This window comes from Condylura cristata, unplaced genomic scaffold (assembly GCF_000260355.1).
Source record: "Condylura cristata isolate star-nosed mole 26May11 unplaced genomic scaffold, ConCri1.0 scaffold00001, whole genome shotgun sequence".
NCBI lineage: Eukaryota > Metazoa > Chordata > Mammalia > Eulipotyphla > Talpidae > Condylura > Condylura cristata.
This window is the reverse complement of record NW_004567102.1, coordinates 78,280,158-78,303,572: the sequence shown is the minus strand read 5'-3', so window position 1 is coordinate 78,303,572 and position 23,415 is coordinate 78,280,158. Positions and strand designations below refer to the sequence as shown.

Below are 23,415 nucleotides of genomic sequence, written 5' to 3'. Positions count from 1 at the left end.
CTGGGAGAAGAGTAGATTTAAAGGGGAAGTAGGTCAGTTACCGGTGGTTATAAACTGATATATAAGCAAAGTTTACTGTTTCTAAACTTTAGCGTACATCAATATTACTGTTAGAACACAAAATGGTGTACAGCTCAGTAACATCTTTAAAGATAACAGCACCCAACACAATGATAGTGAAGGCAAGGATAAACAGATGAGACTACATCATCTTAAAGAGCTTCTGGTACAGCAAAAGAGATATTACAAAAAAACAAACAGACATCCCACTGATTGGGAAAAAAAAATTCTCACACAATACTAACAATAAAGGATTGATCACAAAAATATATACAAAGAGCTGATGAAACTCAATAAAAGTAAACAACCCCATCAAAAAATGGGTAGAAGAGCTAAAAAGACATTTTCCAAAGAGGAAATGAAGACAGCCAGCAAGCATATGAAAAAGATGTTCAATATCACTTGTAATAAGGAAGATGCAAATTAAAACCACAATGAGGTATCACCTCACCCCAGTGAGAATGGCACATCTTCAAACAACTAGCAACAACAAATGTTGGTGAGGATGTGGAGAAAAAGGAACTCTCCTGCACTGCTGGTGGGAATGCAAATGAGTACAACCACTATGGAAAACTGTTTGGAGGTTCCTCAAACTGCTAAACATGGAGCTTCCCTACAACCCAGCAATCCCACTCCTAGGTATCTACCCAAAAGACACAAAAACACTGATTCAAAAAGACACCTGCATCCCCACGTATACTGCCCCTTTATTTACAATAGGAAAGACATGGAATCAACCCAAATCCCAAGTAGATGACTGGATTAAAAAGATGTGGGACATATACACAATGGAGCATTACTCAGCAATCAAAAAAGAAAAGCTCATGCCTTTTACAGCAACATGGGTGGAGCTGGAAGGGAGCATACTTAGTGAAATAAGGCAGAAAGAAAAAGAAAAATACTGGATGGTTTCACCAACAGCAATAGCATAAAGGACGGGGGGGAAAGGTGGGGGAAACAATGGACAGCTATTATACCAGAGACATTTTATGGGGGTGAAGTAGGAAATGGGCTCAAAAATGGGGGGAGGGGAGCGCATAGGACTATGGTGATGGTACATGGGTGATTTGGTGATGCAAAGTGCACGGGGATTACAACTGAGATGAGAAAAGGCACAAAATGATGTAAAAATAAACTTATAATAATTTTATATATATATATATATATTATTGGTGAGTTCTATATATATATATGTATTATTGGTGAGTTCTATTCACAGAGATTCTGAGTCAGAGTCTGGAGTAAAATCTGAGAGCTCTCACTTCTAACATGTTCTGAGTTAATACTGCTGATCTAGGACTATGCATACCACTTAGGGAATTACAGCATTAATCAAAGGGCTCCTTTCAAAGTTAAAGATATGTACAGCTTTCAAAGAAACATTAAAATTTTTTCATTATATTTTTAATATAACATGTTATACATATAAAATATATAAAAGATGTAAGAATGGTAAAAACAATATAATTTCCCACCAAATCCATGTAGTGGTAATCAAAGTCTCCAAATACAACTGACAGACTTCTGTTAATATTAAACTACCTCTATTTTTGAAATGGCTAAATAGTGAAAATTTTACTTTTGAAGAACATACATACTTTATTAGCACATACAGATTAAATGAAAACCTTGTTTTAATTACTTTTTGTTCACTAGTGAATAAATACATTCATTACTAAAGACTAAGAGAAAGTCTGAAACTTGATAAAAATAATTCAAACTTTTCAAAATATGTAACAAAACTCCCATAGACAGAGAACATCAGCATTTTATCCTGATTACTAGATTTAGTTATTTCAATAAATACAGAAGCACAAAACTTAAGTCTGAACTATACCATTCCAAAGTAAGCCTTCAACAATAATGATAAAGCAGCCTTCGTACTAGTTGAGTGATTAGACACAATAAATACTGCCAAAGAAGGAACCTCTTACCCAGATCTAGTCGTTTTGAATTCCACCTTGAGAATAGGTTTGCATGGTTCTGGCTTCTTCCCATCCTTCAACTGTTTTCCTAAAATATATTTTCTGTATTAAATTCTAAAATTGTAAGTGACTCTAAATTTTTACATTTACAATTTATAAAACAAAGATGAGATATAATGAAACCTACCACAAGACATTTAAAAGTAATTTGAATATAAGTACTTAATATAAAATAAGATCTATAAAATGATAAAATGATTTGAACATCAGTGCTGAAAAGTAAATGAGTAACTTGGTAATGACATTTATACAACAGAATTCTAGTATTAGAAATTGATAGACTTTTCAAAGTTCTTAATGGCACTTAAGCAAAGTATTATCTTCTTAGTGGCCTAAACATTCACCCTGACAACATTTACATTTTCCCAGCTTTTATTCCCCCCTTAATATCATATTCTTTTGTTTTTTAAAGATTTATGCATACAGAATTGGGGTACAGGCCAGAGGTGCAGGGGTGGTGAGAGAATTCAACAGAGACAGAGCGGGGTATAGAACAGGCAGATCAAAGAAGCAGGCCACCTCCTTGGCTGGGGATTGAACTCTGTTGCAGTGGCTGTGATAGATTCATAGTGCTACACCTTAACCTCTTGAGCCATCAGGAAGGGCCCAGTATCTATTTCATTCTAATATACTTTTTATTTTTGTTGTTTGCCTCACCAACAAGAATGTAAATTCCATGAAAACAAAGGCTTTTTAAAGTATTTATATATTTTCTATTGCTGCATCCTTGATGACAAGCATTATTTGGCAAATAGTGGATACACAGTAACTAATGAATGATTTTCCTTGGTGTTAATACCTAGAAAAGGGGTATTTGAGTAGAAAGACAGTAATATCTGTCAAAAGAGAAGACTAAAATCCAGCTTCCCCCTGAGCAGTCACTCTTTTGTCCCAACATGCAGTTTCCTGAAAAACTTTCCAAGACACTTCATTGATTTCTTTTGACATAGACACCAGCTCAGGGAGACAAAAGCCCTGTTCTCCAGGGCATCACTAGGATACTGACATCCTGGAAATATGGTAGCTGGGTAAGGCGATGATTTTAGTTCTATCAACTAAGAGGCTGGACAGTAATTTAGAGGAAAACTTGGAAGGACTATACATATTCCTGAGGTGTTTGGCTCACACATATCCCTAATAGTGTGCTTGGCAGTCTAAATCTTTCTTAGGAAGAAACAAGAAAAGGAAAAGGCCCTTGTCACTCACCTATGGCTAACTTTGATACCCTGAACAAAGTAAGTTAAAAAAATAAAAAGGAAAATGCAGAAGGTAAAATGAGCTGTATTACTTACTATTATCACGAATGCTGATAACTCAAACAGTAATGGCAAAAATGAATTAAAGGGTAGAGAACCTTTATTATAAATTGAAATACATAAAACTCTTCAAATCTGAGGACCAGCAACCCTAATCCTAAGCATTTATTCCACAGGAAGCAAATGGTCAATTGGTAAGGAAAATGTACAGAATGGTAAAGCAACATAATTCATAGTGATCAAGAACTGGAAACAAAGGGAATCATCATTTATTTAGAATAGCAGAATAAACTGCAAAAAAAAAAAAAGTGAAGCACTGGTTATTACACATCCATTAAAACAAAGGAATTAAAGCTATGCCAGATGATATGGGAAAGTTTCCAATGTATAGAGGTAAAACAAGATGCAGAAGACAAAAAATATTTTTATTATGTAAAATACTGACCAAAAAAAGAAACTCTTATATATTTACATTTGCATGTGTTAATTTATATGGTTTTAGAAATATATGTACTTTGGAAGATTCTGCAAGATTTCTGACACAGCTTCTCTGGTGTGGCAGGAAAGGGGACTGGGTGTGGAGGTAGGTTGAGGGAGAAGAGCCAGGTATCATATCCCACTTATGGACAATGATCTATGCATGCCTATGAAAAATCCTGTCTACTTTTGGTGTTTTCCTTTTTTGGTTTCAAATTTAGGAGGTTCTTCCTACACCAAAATCATGCAAATATTTTTGCATATTTTGCAATTTCTCATAACTGCTTTGTAGTTTCATTTATTAGATTGAATTTTATATCCTCAGGAATAAATTTTGGTGCAGGGGAGGTATTTTTTCTCTAATAAATTATCAGTCATCTCAGCAAAATTTCTATAGTGCCAGACAATAAAATGTACCCACGTAAAGTGTACAAGCTGCTGAACTGTAATATAGGTCTGGACCTGCCAGCACTATTTATCAAGCCATCATAGTTTCTCCACTGATAGGAAATGTCACCTTCATTCATTAAGTTTTACGATTATACACATATCAACTAGAGCTGCAACACTGAATTTAGTCTTAGCTTGAGATCTTAGGGGGCCATCTCTTTTTCCCTTTATAAAGAAATGATGAAGCAGAACCATCTTGATCTTCTAGCCTTCCTGTGTGTCAGAATCAGGAAACGTCTAGTGACAGATAAACAGAATACCAGACTAAGGGAATGGGTCATAGAGGTAGGAGAGGGAATTGAGAAAATAAGTTAGATATGGAAAAAAGGAGGTTCAAATCTAAAACCTAGCCCTTTGTGCTATACAAGAAATTAAAAATTTCAATCTGTTCAGTTATACAACTTTGCAGAAAAGAACAAATATTTGCTCTGAAGAAGGGCAACATCAGATCTTTATGCTTCTACCACCCAAAGATCCAAAGGGGAATTCCAGGCCCATAGAGATTGGGCTTAGAGACTCAAATTTTATATTTGATGTGAAAAACTTTGTCATATGCATTTTATTTCATGAACAAAACAATTACTTAGCAATTTAACTTATTTCAATATTCATCCCCAATGCTTCATTGTCTGGGACAATCTTAAATGCAAAATGGGTAGCATGTTTACTGAAGCTTTACAGTAGTCAGTTTATCAATCTTGCATAAAACCTGGCTAGGGACACGATTCTTTACTTTTGTCTTATTCAATAGTCTTTCAACATTGCTTTATAGGAGTTAAATTTAAATTTATAATAAAGTTCAAAGCCAATGTGATTTTTACCCCCTCATAAATTTTCTTTCACCTCCTCCAAGAATAATGACATAGTAGTTTCATTATCCATGTAAATAAAAAATATTGCAGTTTTTAGAGTACCTTTTTTAATTTTGTTTAGAAATTAACTTTTGATCCATATACTGATTTTTCAAAACTCAGTTTTTTAAAAATGATATCACTAGTTATTATTTGTGTTCCAGAAAGTTAGATTTATTAAACTATAGTTCTACAATACCATTTTCTCTAAGTAGTAAAGAACTAGCTATGATATCATGAAGCACATATAAACTAAAGGATGATGGAGAACCACTGAATTTCACCACTAGGTGTCATTTTTTTTTTTAAGTGCTGTGCCAACCAAGTAGCAAAACTATGCTTATTCTATATCTCTTATCATACATACACAGTATTGTATAGATTTCCCTAAATTAAAAAAAAAAATCTATCAATATATTGATATAATGTTGGTGTATAACACTAAAAAGACTTCAGGTATATAAGTGAAATAAACACCAGGTGATTTCACTAATTCATGAAAGAACAGAAAAACTGTGAAGTTGTTGAGAAGACAACAGGTCTTATTAATAAAATATATAAGCTTCCATGTCACAGCTGATTCGTTTACTTTTACTCGCCCTTCCATTCCCATAAATCCCCCAGCCACAATGAATTGTTCTAAGTCTTGCTGATTCTAATTCCAGTGTTATTCATGTGTATTTACTTTCTCCCCTTAAACTGCAATCTCCATTATTTATTGCTTACTGATATAACAGCTTCCTACCTGACCTACCTCTCCTGCTCTTAGCTCATGTTATGTCTACCATCAAAGTAGTATTTCCAAAATACAAAGTTCTTGTTTCTCATAACATCACTCATTAGTCCTCCAACATGAACTGAAAACGCTTTAGTGAAATAGGATGTATTTTTCTGCCTCCACGTGTGACATGTGGTTCTGTTTTTGTTTCTTACTACTGACCCAAAGGGACTTTAAACTCTGGTCATTAAGCTACTGCCAGCTTTTTAAATGCTTTTGGTTATGTCTTCTGATTATAAACTGCTAATTACAAAAACAGTGGTTCATTCTGCATCTGATTATGATGGTTTCTTTGTCTCGTGACTCTCTACTAATCAATTTTAGCCCAAGCTCATATAACCTGAATTTGTACAATTTTCCAACACTCTTCATTTAAAGACTCTCTGTTTTTCACATCATACAATGCACACATTTTTCAATATTTATAAAGAACTTTAATGATGCATTTATAGCTCATTTTCATTACTTGACTATAATTTCAAGGCAATTTAGTTCCATTACTTCATCTCTAGAACATAGGTGGTGCTTAATATAAGTCAAGTGAACAAATGAGTAAAGACGCATTTTTAAAAAAATGACTGAGAATCACTACCACCACCAACAAAATTCTCTGTAAGATTTAAGTTTTGCCATTTAGAATACAGAACACACACTGGAACACAGTTGCATAGCAGGTATATTCTTAAGCTTATAGCTGACTATCCATCAAGACAGCCATGCGTGAAATCCTGAGTGTGGGAAATGAGCTCAGTCCACAGTAGAATGTGCTGTCAAGTATGAAACACATACTCGATTTGAGAACACAGACAAAAAAAAAAAAGCATGTGAAACATCTCAATTATGTTGATGACCTGTAGAAATGACAAAATTTTATATGTATTAGGGTTAATAAAATTTAGAATTAAAAGTTTACTTGTTCTTTTTATGGTTATATTTATGTTACTTGTAAATTTAAAATCATACATTTATCCATATTATATTTCTACTGAAAAGTGATATTCCAGAAAGATAAAAATAATTAAAACTTAAAAATCACATGAATACTGAGTCTGCAGTTGGGGGAGGTTGGTTGTTCTTTCACTTGTGTGTGGAGACACATCAAATTTACTGCTCAGTTTGGAGACCTCTAGGTATTTAGTCTTTAACTCTTGGACCAGTCAGTAGGATTTATGATGATGTGCTTGTTCAAGCTCTAATAACTCCCAAACATCTGGGCAGTTGCTTAACTGATGGTTGGCAAACTTGTCCAATTCAATTGACTTGGCAAGACTGACTTGACTATTTTAAGGGCCTTCCTGAGAGTTTTTCTCTCACTTCCTCACAACTCAATTCTGAAGTAGGTGGAGACTCAACATAGTCCTTGTGTACAGAGTGTCCATGAGAGTTTGCAAATGGGGCATCTTTCAGAATGCCTGCCCTGTTTGCTTTCTCCTGCTGTAGTGTATTCTTTATCTTTACATAAAAGCTTTATTTGAGTACACTCTGTATATACTGGTCTTTCAAGTATATAGAATGGAAAAACTGTGCCATGAACTATAAGAAAAATTGAGGAATGAATTTATTATTTATTGAATACTTCTGTTTCAGTGCATTTCAGAAGTAGAATTTTCTGTATGTTATATCCATAAAATATTATATATATATATTGCTTTTATGGATTATTGATATTATTTTACTTTCAGTAACCCTCAACAGAATAAAAATCCCCCGTCTTGGCTGCTTTATTGATAGGTGGATGAACTGTGCTGACAAACATGCTCCAGAGCTCATTTTTAAATGTCATTTCCTATTACAGACACCTATTCATCTTGGCCACTTAACATCTTCATGTTCACTGAGAATCACTTTATTCTGTGAAAGTAACAGCCATGAACAGCTCACTCCATAACACAGCTCCCTTCCCTCTGGCTCTCTTCCATGCACACAGAGTCACAAAGGTGAGTCTGGGTATGGGGCTATCAAGCTGCTCATCCGGATGGCTGTGCTTCAGGATAAATATGTGAGTCATGCCGGGTCTACCAAAGTTCTTGCTGACTAAATAATAAAGTCTCTCTGCCAAAAGAGAGGAAGAGGACGAAAAGAAAAATGCAGAACTCATCTTTTATATACTCAATATAGATGCATAACATTTTTGGCTTGTCAAGGTAAAATAACTAGAGTCAGTAGTTTGAACCCAAACTAGTTTATTTCACATACTATCACATAACTTTATATCTTCAAAAATTACTGGGTTAATTAACAGAGCATGCTGTGAAAAATTGTCCATAAGCAAACTTTTGTGTAAAGAAGGGGAAAGTAAAAGTACACACTAAAAACAAAAAATCACTATGTTCAATTCTACTTTACATATGATGAAACTAAAAATAGTAATTTTATCATAAATCAAACAACTGCTTACCATAAGAAAAATTAGTATTTGTGAAATATACTTTAGGGAACACTAATCTAAAAATGTTATGGCTCTACATTACTAATAAAAAAACATATCCAGGCTCATAATTACTATAATCACATATACAGCACACAGATTTTGAGTTACTTTTGCTGACATGTGGCTTATTGGTCCAGAATGTAAAACAGTGCATATCACATGGTGGCCCTAACAACTGTAGAATGAATAAATAAAAACAGTCCCCACAATAACAATTAGAAAATAGTAGTAAATCTAGTCATGAATCTGTAAATGTGAATGCTGAGGTTGAGAAGTGTTAGCTGACTTCCCAAAGATCACACAGCTAGAAACTACTGAGCCAGACTGTTTGACCATTAAGCATTCCACTTCAAGTGCCTCTGCTAAGCTGCAGCAATACTGTAACTTTTGAAAAGATCCTTCAAGGACATCCTAAGCTGTTATTAATACTAAAAATCACAACACTAAACATCATAACAAAGGACTAGAGGAGTTGAAGTACAGTAGGTCCCCTGGCCAGGAAGTTAATGCTAATGAGTGTCTTTTCAGAATAAGAGTGATCTATTAAATGGCTTTACATATTACAAAACAAAACAAAACTAAACTAGACTGAGAGTATTTTAAATCTAGTACAATAAATTTAGCATAATTGTTTGCTACAAAGATCAAGAGACCACAGTAATAAAAAGAGAAGACAGTAATAAGTAAAAAAATCCTAAATTTCAATCTATCATGGCAGATATTTAGCATGAAAAATCATACATGACAAATATGGCATATAGAGAATATAAAATATCCTGTTACGGCATTTTTGAACTTTAATATATTAAAAGGTACTTAGTTTTCTTACTAAACTCAGCTACAACATACATGTAACTTTGGTAAGTGAACAGCTAGTGTCAACAGGAGTGAACATTACTGCTGTTGAAAAATAATTCATATTTTATACATAAAGGGTACTTCTAATTATCTATATTTTTAGATTGCTATATTACGTTATGTCATTCTACTTGTTAATACTTGTCATTGGAAAAATCTTTTCAAATTATATTTATTTGAGTTCTAATTTTGAAAAACCAAGTTAAATAAAATATTCATTGGTTTGTTTAAGAATAATTTTATTTAAGGAACCTCACTAGTTAAGATATTGCAAATTATAGAAATTTATTTTTGCCACTTCTAAAAGCCTGCTCTCAAGGACCTAAATTTTGTATATGAAAAAGTGATTAAGACTAAACAGAAAAATTTCCATTTGGCAATCATCACAGTAATAATTAAGTCAGCTAAAAAACATCAATCAATAAATGGTAACATCAGAATATTAAAATGCAATGAGAAATAGTATGTTTATAGATTATCAAAGTATATCCTCCAACTCATAATACTTCTTGACTAAAAATACAAACTTATAATTTCAAAGGGGGAAAGAACAGCATTATAAGGGAAACCCAGCAGGCAGACTAAATCAAGGAATAGAAGTACAAGGCATCATGGATGCAGGACCAATCAACACAGGTTCACTGAAAGAGTGCAAACAGAACACACTATGCCTTTTGGACAGTCCTGCAAACTGACAGATCATGAAGAAACATCAGAAAAGCCAAATTGCGGCATCTTCTATAATCTTCAAAATGTACTGGTAAGAAGAGTCAAGCACTGTTCCAGTTTGAAGAAGACTGAAGAATATTACAACCAAATCTAATCTACCTATAGACCCCTTCTGACAAAAAGCAAATTTCTAGTTTGTAAGAAACAGAGATTGGGCTATGGTGATGACACACAGGTGATTTGGTGATGGGATGCCCAAGGGGATTTCAACTGAGATGGAAAAAAACACAAAATGGGGTAAAAATAAACTATTATATTATTCAAAAAGAAAAAAAAAAAGAAAAAGATTGGGGTATCTGTGGGTGAGTAGGTAGTATACAAACAACTCACTTTCAAATAGTTCAAAAGAAAAAAAAATTACAAGAAAAATTTAGACGATCCTAAAATTTCAAAACAAATACTTGTATATATTTACATTCTTCAATAATAATTTCACTGTGTTCTAGATTTGAAATTAAAATTATTTTCATTTATTTAGTTTTGAAAGATTTGTTTACTTATGCTTACAAGAACTGTGGTATATGCCAGAGATGCAGGGTGGTGAGAGGATTGACCAGGGACAGAGTGGGAAGCACAGCAGGCAGATGGAGTGAAATACACTGCTGAGGGAAGCAGTGGGCAGGACAGGAGAGGTCTGCTGTGCCATGTGGGGTCACCTCCCTGCCCAGGAGATTAAACTCATGCTGCAGTGGCTTGGGATAGCTTCGTAGTGCTGTGCTTTAACCTGATACACCACTAGGGAGGGGCCTGAAATTAAAGGTTTTTAATTTTTGGGGGGGGGGTGTTTGTTTTCAGGATTCAAATGTTTCAGTATGTTTGGGAAATCTAATATTTATGGGGATTCTCAGGAATATTTCCAACATTATGATCTCAGGTACTAATAAAAGAAAGAAATACATTAAGGAAACCTGCTATCTACTCTTACAAAGACTATCTTATGGATGCATAAATATATCAGTAATAAATTCAAAATCAGTACTTTTCCAGGAGATGACCACCACCACAAAGCAGTAGTGCAACATACTGAAATATGCAGCTTCAATATTATTTTTATGACTAAACTTGTATATACATGTACAAACTCACAATATTAAGATTTTTATTTTGTTTTAATTCCTATAGTGTAGTAATTCAGAATGTATCATTTTTCTTAAAAATGGGAGCGTTTATGTTTAAAGTAAGCAGTGACAATACTTACAAGGGGTACTTGCTAACTGAAAGAACCGTGCCTTTTATTTATCTAAATTTGTTGGTAAAGATCTATTAGGGCAAGTTTGAAAAGTGCACATTAATGAGGAAGTATAAATTCCTAGGTTCAATGCAAAATTCAAAGGTTTTCATAACCTGTTAATAAATATATTAATAAAACCTTGCAAGTTTTATAAATACTACTTACAGAAAAAAAGAAAGAAAGAACCAGGTCTCAGACTGCTATTCTTAGAAAGGGTGGCATAGAAGCATTGGTTCCCGGTGGGCATCTGATTACTTGGCTTTCAAGATAGTCCCACCATTCTGAGACCAATAAAGGTAGCACGTTGGGCCCTAGTTGTACCTACAAGCAAGGCAATTTATGACAAACCGTGCTTTCCTTCTGAGAGTCTGTAATTTTGGCATGTGATAATGCAGATGACACCTGTGTACAGAGTGACTCCAGTAAAAAAATAAACTCCTAGACTCAGGGGTGCTCCTGGTAGACAAATTTCACTCATCTCTCCAAGAATTAACATGTCCTTTTGGGAGGACTCCCCTGGGACTCAGAAGTTTGAGGCTCCTTCCATCCAGTCTTCAACCCACATGCCTTTTCCCTTCATTGATTTGCTCTGCATCCTTTGCTGCATTCTCTTAGGCTTCCTAGTGAATCATTACACCCAGGATAATGTTGGGGATACTCAGAACAACAATTTAATGTACAAAACTAACTGCTACAGAGTTCCAAGTGCTTCAATACACTTATAAATACATGAGCAACTTCAAGATGGCAGAAACTTTAAGTCACAGATAAGTCACAAAATTATTACTTTTCCAACTACTAGACAACATTTAGAAGATAGCCTAGCATTCCTTTTCTCAAAGTTCAAATATGTAATGTCAACTGTAAATATAATTACAGATTTTATTACATGGCTATTATATATCATTGCTATATTATGTAATTATTTTTAATTTCCTCAAAATGAAAAAACAAAATATTTCAACTCAAAAACACAGAAATTCAAATACAAACTCAAAATGTCTTCTGTTTATCAAAATTTAGTGTCCAAAGCTGATACATTCTTACCATGTGGAGTGATTGTCTGTACAGGCTTGGCAGGAGACCTCACATTCCATATCGTCAAGGTGCCATCTGAATGACTGCAGATAAACTGTTTCCCTTCATGATGCCAAGCAACAGAGTGGATAGCCTACAGAAGAGGTGTGAAGAATTCCACCTTAAATACAGTTGATTTAGGTACTGAGCTACTTATAACTAATATTGTAATTAATTTTCATTTTAAACTTTTTAATATTTCCCAAGCTAAAGTCAATGTATTAACCTTATAATTCCATAATAATAATCTGGCAATACAAATGAAATTTAATTTGATATAAGCACATTTAATTCTTCTATTTACTCCTTAAACCAACATAAGGAAAATATGTAGTGATAAAAGCTTTACGTACAAATTTAGAAAAAAAAATTAATCTTTGAGTTTTTTAAAGAATGAATCATAAATCATACTTAAATTACATTACAATCAAATAGTTAAACTAGCTGCTTTGGAATATTAGAAAAAAATTTTCAAAAGTAGCTAAAATTCTAAGAAAATAAAAATGTTGACTTGGAATTAAGATGAATGAAAACTACCTCTGGTTAAGCTTCAAAACATCGCTGGTTCTCACAATAATTACTGAGGTAATGCTTTAGATTTGAAGGGACCCTCAGTTGACCAAAACCTTATCTTGTACTTTCAAGCCACTTAAAAATAATATGGGAACATTTTATATGATCAAAGTAAAATTACTTTTTAAAATTATTTGTCCTAATAGCAATTATTTTGTCTATATATTTTTTTTAAAAAATCACTCTCCTTTAAGTTACTTTACTACCATTTAAATACTTTTTAACTGAAATTGACACCCTTCTAGTTCTTACGGTCTATTGACATTCCCTACTGGAATATCAGAACTGCAAGGGGCAACATCAAAAACACGCAATCATGTTAAGAATTTTGCTTATGCACAGAAACATTTGCTAACATCGCACGCAACATCCATTATTTGATTTCTTCATATGTTTACAAACTGAAGTTCAATAAAATAGTATTATGAATCAAATTAAAAAACTTTAGGTGATGAAGGATAAAGAAAATCAACTGTATTTCTATGTGCTACTATTTAACACACATATTTAACATATTTAACACATGTTCAAAATATCTCTAACAAATCTAGGTAACATCTTGAAACAGTGACAAACTTATTCCAAAATATACACATGACAATGCAGAAACTCAATCTTATAAAGAGCAATCCTTTAGTAGCCATAACAGATGAATAAGCTATTTTTGGGAAATATGAATAGTGCTAAGAAACTATATAGAAAGCTATTTAAATAATTTAAGAAGAGAAATATAAGAGAAGTCTATACTGTTATCTACAATCTTAAAATAAAACATCCTAATCTTATCACACCTAAGTGTGTATCAGATACATAAAAAATTTATACAGAGAACTAATACTTCAACTTTTCTTGAAGAATACAGCATACACCTCTGTTTAAAGACATGTTTTAAGAGAATATTAAACTAGTAAGCATTTCAGAGTACAAGTTACAAAACCAATCACTTGCAATTATTCTTAATAACAAAGACAAAGAAGTTATATAAAATCCACAAAAGGAATAAACAAATAGGAATTTTACATGCAACAACATACATTTTTTTCTATTACTTCTGCAACTTTCTAAATACAAATACAACTTGCATTTGTCATATGTCCCTGTTTTAATGTTGTTATACGCAGTAGTATGCACAGGCTACACAAGCTTATACGCACATGTGTAAATATTGACATATAGGTTTAAGTGGTGGATATGTAGTATTATGCATATAAAAATACATATGTATGATACATATAAGTAATATACATATAATTATATAACTTCTTTAGTCTTCCTGGGAAAATAAAGTAGAAATGTCTGTTAAAAAAGTGGGAAGATCAAATTTCACTCACCATACCTGTCACATGCTCATAATCAGAGGTGGGTAAGATGCAAATGTGAAAAATTTATGGGAGAAAATAAGAGATAAGAAGTAGGAGGGATAAGGTGAGGATGATGAATTTTGTAAGTAAGTTGGTATTACTTTACCAAGAAGATATAAAATTTCTAGGATATTCTTAAGAGGCTCCTTGATCTTTATAAAGTGAAAAATTAACAGATACAGATGAATAAGAGAATACAAAGAAGCATCAAGCAGAACAAATTAACATAAGGATATATAAGAGATATACAAAAGTTAAAGAGACAAGACGAAGTCAGGGTAGAAAAAATAGAAAATGTAAAGTGGCGGGTCTGGGGGCAGGGGGTGATAGAATTATTGGCAAAAGCCACAAAGAGAACACACAACTCCACAATTTCTTTAAAAAACAGTGTCTGTGTCTGACAAGAAACCATAACTATAATAAACTTGATGAGGCAGTTAATGGATTAAGAGGCTGGCATTAGTATTTTTGTCTTGATGGAAAAAAAAAAAACAACAAAAAAAAACAAACAAAAATAAAGAACTGCCTACTCTGAAACATTTAAAGCAAAGCGTAGTACCTAATTACTAGGTTTTGGCAAAGTAGTATATACAATGCTTTGTGCTATTCTTATTAAATAAGAGGCATCTTAAAGAATAATTTTCTAGAAAGAAAAGAGGCTAGTGATTTACCTATCAAATTTTATACTAACTAGAATAGCAGGGAAATTACATTCTCTGCCAACTGTTTTTTGCAAACCATCATTATTAGAATCACTTCACAGTAAAAGTTGTATACAAAAGCTTAGTTCAGCTGCTCTCCCATTTCATATATACAAATAAACATCTTTCAGCACTTATACAAAAAATTGTATAGTAAGAAGTAAGATTCATCTTTATGTTATACTCAAGATCAATATTGAACCCTAATGTGATTATATACCTTTGCTAAAGCCCTTAGAGTCAACAATACAAAACAAAATCATTTAACAAAGATTTAAATTTAAATTATAATTCCTATAAATACATAAAAAGCAAATGTTGGAAATACTCTATTTTTGTTTTTATTATTTTCAAGTAATCAAATAACAAAAGAAGGCTCAGGGCACTGAATGAATTATTTCTTGTATATATACACTAAATTATATAGCTCTGGCCTGAGCATTTCAACACGTATTCCATTATTAATTCCTCTATAGAATGGAAGCATCAAATCTTTGTAACTGAACAAGATAGTTAGTGAATAATACATTTTGTAACTTGATAAAATTATTATACCTTAGATATTAAATTGACTGCAATTTCTCTTTATGTAGTTAAGATTTCAAATGGATCCACATTTTTCCCCCAAATGGGCTTAAATTGACAGTACCCTCATTTCCTTTAAAATGTAAACCTATGTGTGGCAGACCTCTCCTGTCCTGCCTCTACTCCCCTCAGCAGTGTATTTCGGTCAACCTGCCTGTGCTGTTCTGTCTCTGATGAATCCTCTCACCTCCCGCACATCTGTCCATAATGTATCCCAGTTCTTGTATCATAAATAAATCACAAAAATTAAAAAGTAAAACCTACATGGAAATGTCAAAAATATTTTAAAATACTATCAATTTTCTTTCTTTTGTAGGGCAGGTCATTAAATAATGTAACTGTTTTGATAAATTTTATTTTGCTTCATAAAGTTCACGAGAGAGATCTCTCATACTAAAGTTTTCTTTGTGTCAAATATTTTCATTGTGTCCCTGCCTGGTGGCACAATGTGTTAAAGCAGCACTATGAAGCAATCTGCAGCCACTGCAGCACTAGTTCAATTCCCGGTCAGGGAGGTGACCCACATGTCGTGGCAGGTCTCACCTGAGGTGACCCTCCTGATGCTCCCCTCAGTAGTGTATTTCAAATAATCTGCCTGTTCTGCTCCCCACTCTGTTTCTAATCAATGCTCTCACTCCCCACACCTCTGGCCTGTACCCAGTTCTTGTGTGCATGAATAAATAATAAAAAAAAAAGTTTTCATTAAAAATTCAATTTCTTTGCAAAATGCAGAGCTACTTAGGTTTAACTATGGTTTCTGAAATGAGCTTTTGCACTTTCAAGGAATTTATTCATTTCACCTAAATTGCTCAATCTACTGGCATCAGTGGTACATATATTTTTACTTGCCTTTCTGTATTTATGTAGAAACTACTGTTTAGCAATTTATTGATCTTTGCAAAATGAAGCTTTTATTTTACCAATTTTCTCATATTGTTTTTCAGTGATCTTTTTCACTGATCTCTGTTCTTCAATTTCATCTTACCTGGAATAGGATCTTCCTATTCCTCATGGCAGAAGCTAAAGCCATGAGATTTTTCTTGCATTCAAATATAAGCATTTAATGCTGTGGCAGATGTTTTAGCAACATCCCACAGATTTCAATAACTTTTCCTTTTTCAGCTTAAACTATTTCATTACCTTGTATTTCTTGTTTGATGCATGAGTTATTTAAAAGGTATGTTATTTCAAAATCAAGTACTCAGATTTTTTAATCTTCTCATTGCTGATTTGTATTTTTATTCCATTGTAGAGAAACTTTTTTCCATTATCTCAATCTTTTAAAATTTAGAACGATGTTATAGTACAAAATATGGTCCATCTTGGTGAATGTTCTATGTCTGATTAAAAAGATTGTTTTCAGTTGTAGAGTGGAGTGTTCTGCTATCGATTATGCTCATAATGATATAATCATTTCAGTTGTCTTAACTAATTACTATCATTTTTTCTAAAATATCTATGCATGTATTTAAAATGGGTTATTATAGATAACATGGATCTTGCTTTTTAACCCATTTTTAACACCTCTGCCTTTTAATTGAAAATTTGAAACCATTTATACTTTATATGATTATTAACATTTGTGGGTTAAAATTGGCCATCTTGCTACTTATTTTCTACTTCAATTACATATTCCTTAGCCCATTTTTCCTCTTTTGGACTGGCTATTTTTTTTACATTTCTCTTTTTTATGTTTCATTGCCACTGGTTTACACAACTATAATTCTTTGTTTTTACATGTGGGTTAGTATTGTTGCTTTTAACTATGTGGGTGGGTTACTATTGTTCCTTTAGCATTTACAATATGTATTTTCTCTTATTGTATTATCATATCAGTATAACCTTCAAGTAATATTCTGACTTCAGATGTGACAATATACTAGCAGTTAACATTAGTAATAGTATTGCTTGTGCTTTAATTATACATGCATCATATAGCCAATGATGCATTTTAAGAATTTTTGGTTTGAAAAATTATCTCTTAAAGAAAATTAAAAAAAAAAAGGCTTTTCTATCAACCTATATCTACCTATTCTTTGACTTATGTGTGTGTGTATAAAAGTACTTGCATTTGTTTCTGATAAAGATATTTCTGATGAATATAAAACTAAAGGTTGACAATTTTATTCTTTTGGTACAATAACTGTACTGTTCTGTTGTGTTCTGACTTGCACTGTTTTTAAGGAAACTAGGTGCTATAATTTAAATCTTTGTTCCTTTGCATTTAATGTGTTCTCATCTTTTGCCCTAAGGTTGCTTTTACTATTTTTTCTATGACTAGGTCTAGTTCAAAGCAAATGAGATGTGACATACTGTTGTAATTTTACCTACTTTTTTCAAGAGATGAATTTTAATATATGCACATAGTTTTATATATAATGTAGCATCACACTATGTAGGGCATTTAATACTTAATTTATATATTCAAAAATCTTGAACACTTAAGATTAGAAAAGAGAACACAGGAAAAAATTATTGCTGTTTAAGTAACCAAAATCATGATTTTGAAGATACAACATATTTTACCTGTAAAAACAAACATCACTTACAGATGTCTTAGCTCTAGCTCTATTTACTGAATTCATGAACAGCAAACACCAGTAGTATTCAAATTGACATTATCAGATACCATTTCACACTAAAAAGAAAAGGAAAAAAACAGACAACCCCACAGATTCATGGAAAATGGTCTTAACCTAAGTTTGAGACAGACATATGCAAATGAGAAATATGCTTTGTTAGAGCAAACAGCAAGAACATTATTCAAGACTGTTATCACCAACAGACTCAATTAACAATTTAGAAGATGTTCACTACTTAAGACTGAAAAAGCAGTATGACTAATAAGATCAAGGGATTGAATTACATCAAATGTTTAAATCTGTAAGTACATAGTGAAATAAAAACTAACACTAATTGGTCACCAGTTAGATTACTAGAGAACAACCATTTAGATCAAATACTGAAGTGAGTCAAAGATTTATTCTACTAGAATTGTTTTACTATATCATCAAGTAGAAAATGAGACTTTTTCAACTGAAATGTCCAAAGTAACAGAAAAAGAATTATAGGATTAAAACAACTATTATGCATTAACAGACACAGGTCTTGAATATCAGTGACCTGTTAATGTCACAAAAAGAAACTTAACTTTCTACCTGATCAACAGCATCATACATGAAGTAGTCTTGCTAAAATTTGAAACAAATACGTATTTCATCAGGCCTCACTAAACTATTCATTTTATCGGAAATTTGAGGGAAAAAGAGCCATGAATAACAGAAAAGCATCCAGAAAAATCCTACCTATAGAATTTATTAACTTGCTTATAAGTACAAGACTATTCCAAGAGAAATAAGTGAGAAAATGACAACACTGATATCTTGCTTGGGTTAAGGAATTAGATGGCAAAATGACAGAGGTATATCAAGAGATTTGGTATCTCTTTAACTATGTGAAAATACTATTGCTTTTGAAAATTTTTGGATAGTGCATTTAAAATAGCTGCCTAAACTAAAATCACCAGTCAACTTATTAGAGAAGGCACCCTGAAATAAAGAAAAAAACAACAGTCTTAATTAGTGAAAGTGGTAACATTACCTCATCGTAAGTGTATCTATAGTCAGCTTTCTTTGATTTGAGGTCCCATAATACCACTGTTCCAGATTCAAAGCCAATCAAAAGCTGTAATAAAAGAAAATGACACATTATCTAGAAATACTATATGAAATGTTTATGTATTGACAACTATTACCATTAATCTGCATAAGTATAAAGATATAATTACATATCTGTAAGCATTTGATAACAGGAACTCAACTCCTCCTTTCCAATCTGGGATATATATTCCTGAGAAAAATTCACTTCCTTTTCCTTTTCTCTGTCCTTTCAAATATTTTAAACACATGAAATGGCATTTTTAGATGGGCAAAGTAAAAGAGGAACTTCAGCAATAAGAGATAGAAAAGACAAGATATAGTAATGATTTAGTAAAAACAACACTAGTGCTTAGGATGAAGATAACTGACACATTACTCTTAGATTTGCTGCTTAGCTGAATTATCATATAACTTGCAGGACATAATTTTACTTAAACAGATTGAAATAAACGTAGACTATTATAGTGAACTATAATCCTTTAACCAGATCTAATATCCTAAAAGTGTTAGAAATCTGTGCCTACAAGAGTTAACCTAGAGTTAACTTCACTTTAGAAAATTTTATCAATACTTATTCCTATTAGAATCTTTTATAACTCAGGAAAGTTAATATATTGTTTAGTAGCTTCCTTTTTTTTCTAAAAGCAAGAGTGGATTTATAGCTCTGCATTAATCACTAATCTACATACTAGATGGAAATATTAGATAATAAGAGTGAGCACCCTGGGACTGAAATCAGAGAAATCAGTGTTCAAAATTCCAGCTCCACCAATATCCTTTTACTTCTAAAACACATAATCTCATTGAATCTCTGCATCTCATCAGCTATAAAACAGGGAAAATATCTAACTTAAAATTTGCTTGGAAAATCAAATAAAATACTGCATACAAACTGACCAGCTGGGTCTGATACAAAGTGGAATTCAATAAGCAGTGGTTATGATATTATGACATCATAGTATCAATTACCATAAATAATTTTACACTAATGCCCAAGCTTCCTTAGCTAAGACCTTTGCTTACTGTGATGGCATCCTCCCACAAAAAAATTTGGCTTATTATCTGTATCGTTCTTTTGTGACACAATGTCACAGAGCTATTTGGAAATAAAATCATTGATGTAGTTCAAAGGCTAAACAATATAATCTATTCTAGTACCCTAAAATCTCAAAATATTTTGAATGAGACTAATTGGAAATTAAGTAGACTAACCTTAACTCAGGTTAATCTTCACTTTACTTAAGGAGACTAACCTTAATAATACCAGGTTTCAAAAAATGGAGTTATCTAAGCAGTTATGATTTACTTATTAAACAAATCAAGTATATATTGAGGAGTTGCTATTTGTATATATTCTACTATATTCACTAGAATGTAATAAATTGTATAATACATAATGATTATTTTACTGTATGTTGTATGCTATGGGAATTACAAACTGCATCAATATTACTTCTGTGCTTGGACACAGATTTGGCAGGTAAGAAACACACATTTCTAACATCTAACACAAGGCAATGCATGACAAATAGCGTAAAAGTGTACAACTAAAGTGCTAATGAATTTGGAAGTAGCAAGCAGCATTCTGTCACAGATAGTAGGGAAGATTAATGAAATAAAATATATATTTAAAAAATCTGAGCCTTAGAATGTTGGTAGGAATTCAGCACAGGGAGCAGTGACAAAGAATCCCAACCAGAGGGACTCACATAACCAAGACCTGACAGTAGTGAAGAAGAGCTCACATTTGGGAAATAGTATTTGCTTTGACAGAGCAGTTAGATAAAGATGGTCTGAGACATTGGAATCTAGGGCTGCATTTTATGTAAAAGTATTTTATTTGTTAGATACTACAGAATACTGACAGCTTCTGAGCAGGAGCACAGTAAACTTAAAAGGGTACTCTAGATAGATTCCTATGGAAATTATTCTAGAATGGGCTGAAAAGACTAGAACTACAGTGGTCATAACAAGATTAAATAGAAAAGAGACACTGTAAAGGAAGGACTGAAATATCTTAGTGACTGACTCGAGGAATAGGTAGGGAAATTTCCAATTCTCCCACTGTGCCATCTGCACAAATGCTTAATTTATATAAAAAAAAAAAAGTGGAGTTCTAGGTTATTGTAACTTGTTTCACATAAAATCTCTAAATACATACAATTGTGTGATGATAAGTTAAATGCAAACAGTGAATTTACTATTTTGTTTTTCTGTAGAGCAATTGAAACAACATGTAGTCTTAATCAACCTCACAAAACAAGGAAAGAAAAGACCTAAGTAAACTTTTTCACATAATCCAGACATCTCATTTCATTCATTTCTGTGATGAACATCTTCGTATTAGGTGAATACCACAAAATTATATACATTAAAAAGCTATTTTTAAATAGCACTATGTGAAAAATTGGTTACATTAGGAAATAGAACATCAGTGGAAACGAAGTTTTGTTATTTTTAAATATAGTGATAAACCTAAAATTTATAAAAGCTAGGCAATAGCTGTATAAAACTGTTTCAGAATGTAAAAATATTAATATTAAAAGAATTTGCACATTATAATCTATTAAAGAAAATTCTGAGCTTATGTTATATATACAGAGACAAAATTAAAATAAACTATTATGTAATATGTGTTGTAAATTTGTATAAATGAAGTGTTAAAAGGAATTAAAAACGAAAAGGAAATTTTTTTGTCAGGTTTATCAGAAAATGAGAGAAAACATTATGAATAAGCAAAAACTAAATAAACTGTAACCGTATTTATCAAATTTTACTTGTTTTAGGGTTTTTGTTCCTTAAATTTATAAATTATGAAATTCCTTTCACTTCTTCTTTATAATGTGTATGTGCTTCAGTAGGTACACATGAATTAAAACGTTGTTAGGAGTTACAGCTTTGCTAAGTAAGTGTATCCTGGACTAGTTTGCATATTTAAAAATACCAAAGACAAAGTAAAATAAACATTTTAGGAAAAATTCTACCTTTCCCTCGTCCATGGGATTATCACTTATGTGGACAACAGGTCCTGGGTGAGATTTAGATGATCTAAAAACAAAAAGTAAGATTTATTTTTACTCAATTACAATTTCAGTAAAATTATCTATAGTTATATTAACAGAAAATAAAGACACATTTGTAAAGGATGAATATAATCCACTAAGTGATTAATAGTAGACGAACAGTTGTTAACATGGATCAAAGCAGGAATAAGAGAAAAAGACTAATAAGTGGCTCTAGTGCTGATATTAGCCAGCAAAATTTATACGTGAAATTTCTGTATACGAAAAATCTTCAATTAGTATTTTAGGAGAGAAAATACATTCCCAAGGTAAAACTCTCAGGTAATATTATTTAATAAAGCAGTATCTAAATTACTGCAGTCCTATTTTTCTCAATTCTAGTGTGCATCTCATCAAGTTCCATTGGTCACACCAAAACAGGAAAAACTGTTTCAAAATAGTTAATGAAATAATGCCACCTGTTCTTGCTTAGAAAAAAATTCCATTCAGATTGGAATGTAGACCAAATTGATACCTAATACAATAGGAATGAGCATCTCCCTGAGGCTTGAGAGACAAGTTCACCTCATAAGTAACTTGTGAATCACAAGATGCCTGCACCAGATCTAGCCGCCTAGTAGCTACTGAGAACGACTCAAGGAACAGAAAGCAGAAACCCACATCCTGTGCCAAGGCACTGAGATGTAATGACAATGCACTGGCTGAAGAAGACGAGTCAGGCTCACTAGCTGCCGAAGCTGTACACAAACACCACACATGATTGTGCCACCAGGACAGTAGGTCTCCACTGGGCTTTGGTGGAGGGTACAGGGACCATGTGCATATGCAGGACTGTGAAGCTAACTCTCCAAATGATGCAGCTCCTCATATGAATAAAAAAAAAAAAAGAATAACAGAATTTGGGGGGAACAGAGGAGATGTCGCAAATTTATCCTGTGTCAGAGATGTCTAAGTTCTTGAGTGCAATACAGAACTATTTGAAAATAAAAGCAAAAAGGAACATTGAAAATGAATACTACTAGTACTCTTAAAATATTTAAGCCTAAATAGTATAACTAAAGAAACAGATAAAAAGAAAAAATACAAACATAAAAATTTATTTATTTTTAATGCACCAGAACTGGGGTCCAGGCCAGAGATTCAGGGGCTGTGAGAGGCTTCACCAGAGACAGAGTGGGGAGCAGAACAGGCAGATAAATAAAGTGCACAGCTGAGGGGATCAGCGGGCGGGTCAGGTGAGGTTGCTGCACCAAGTGGGTCACATCCAGAGCTGAGGATTGAACACGCACCGCAGTGGCTGAGGTCAGCTTGCAGTGCTGCATCCTAACCC

General features: G+C 32.7%; 1 protein-coding gene across 2 annotated transcripts in view; it reads right to left on the bottom strand.

The window, feature by feature from the left end:
• STXBP5 (syntaxin binding protein 5 (tomosyn)) overlaps positions 1 to 23,415 on the bottom strand; it is a 130,718-nt gene that overhangs the window by 62,397 nt on the left and 44,906 nt on the right. For both annotated transcript variants that reach the window (XM_004673922.1, XM_004673921.2), the window contains exons 6-9: positions 22,047 to 22,110; positions 19,004 to 19,087; positions 12,154 to 12,277; positions 1,995 to 2,073 (exon numbers count right to left, since the gene is read on the bottom strand). In XM_004673922.1, coding sequence (XP_004673979.1) covers positions 1,995 to 2,073; positions 12,154 to 12,277; positions 19,004 to 19,087; positions 22,047 to 22,110 — 351 coding nt within the window. The remainder of the gene's footprint in view (positions 1 to 1,994; positions 2,074 to 12,153; positions 12,278 to 19,003; positions 19,088 to 22,046; positions 22,111 to 23,415) is intronic.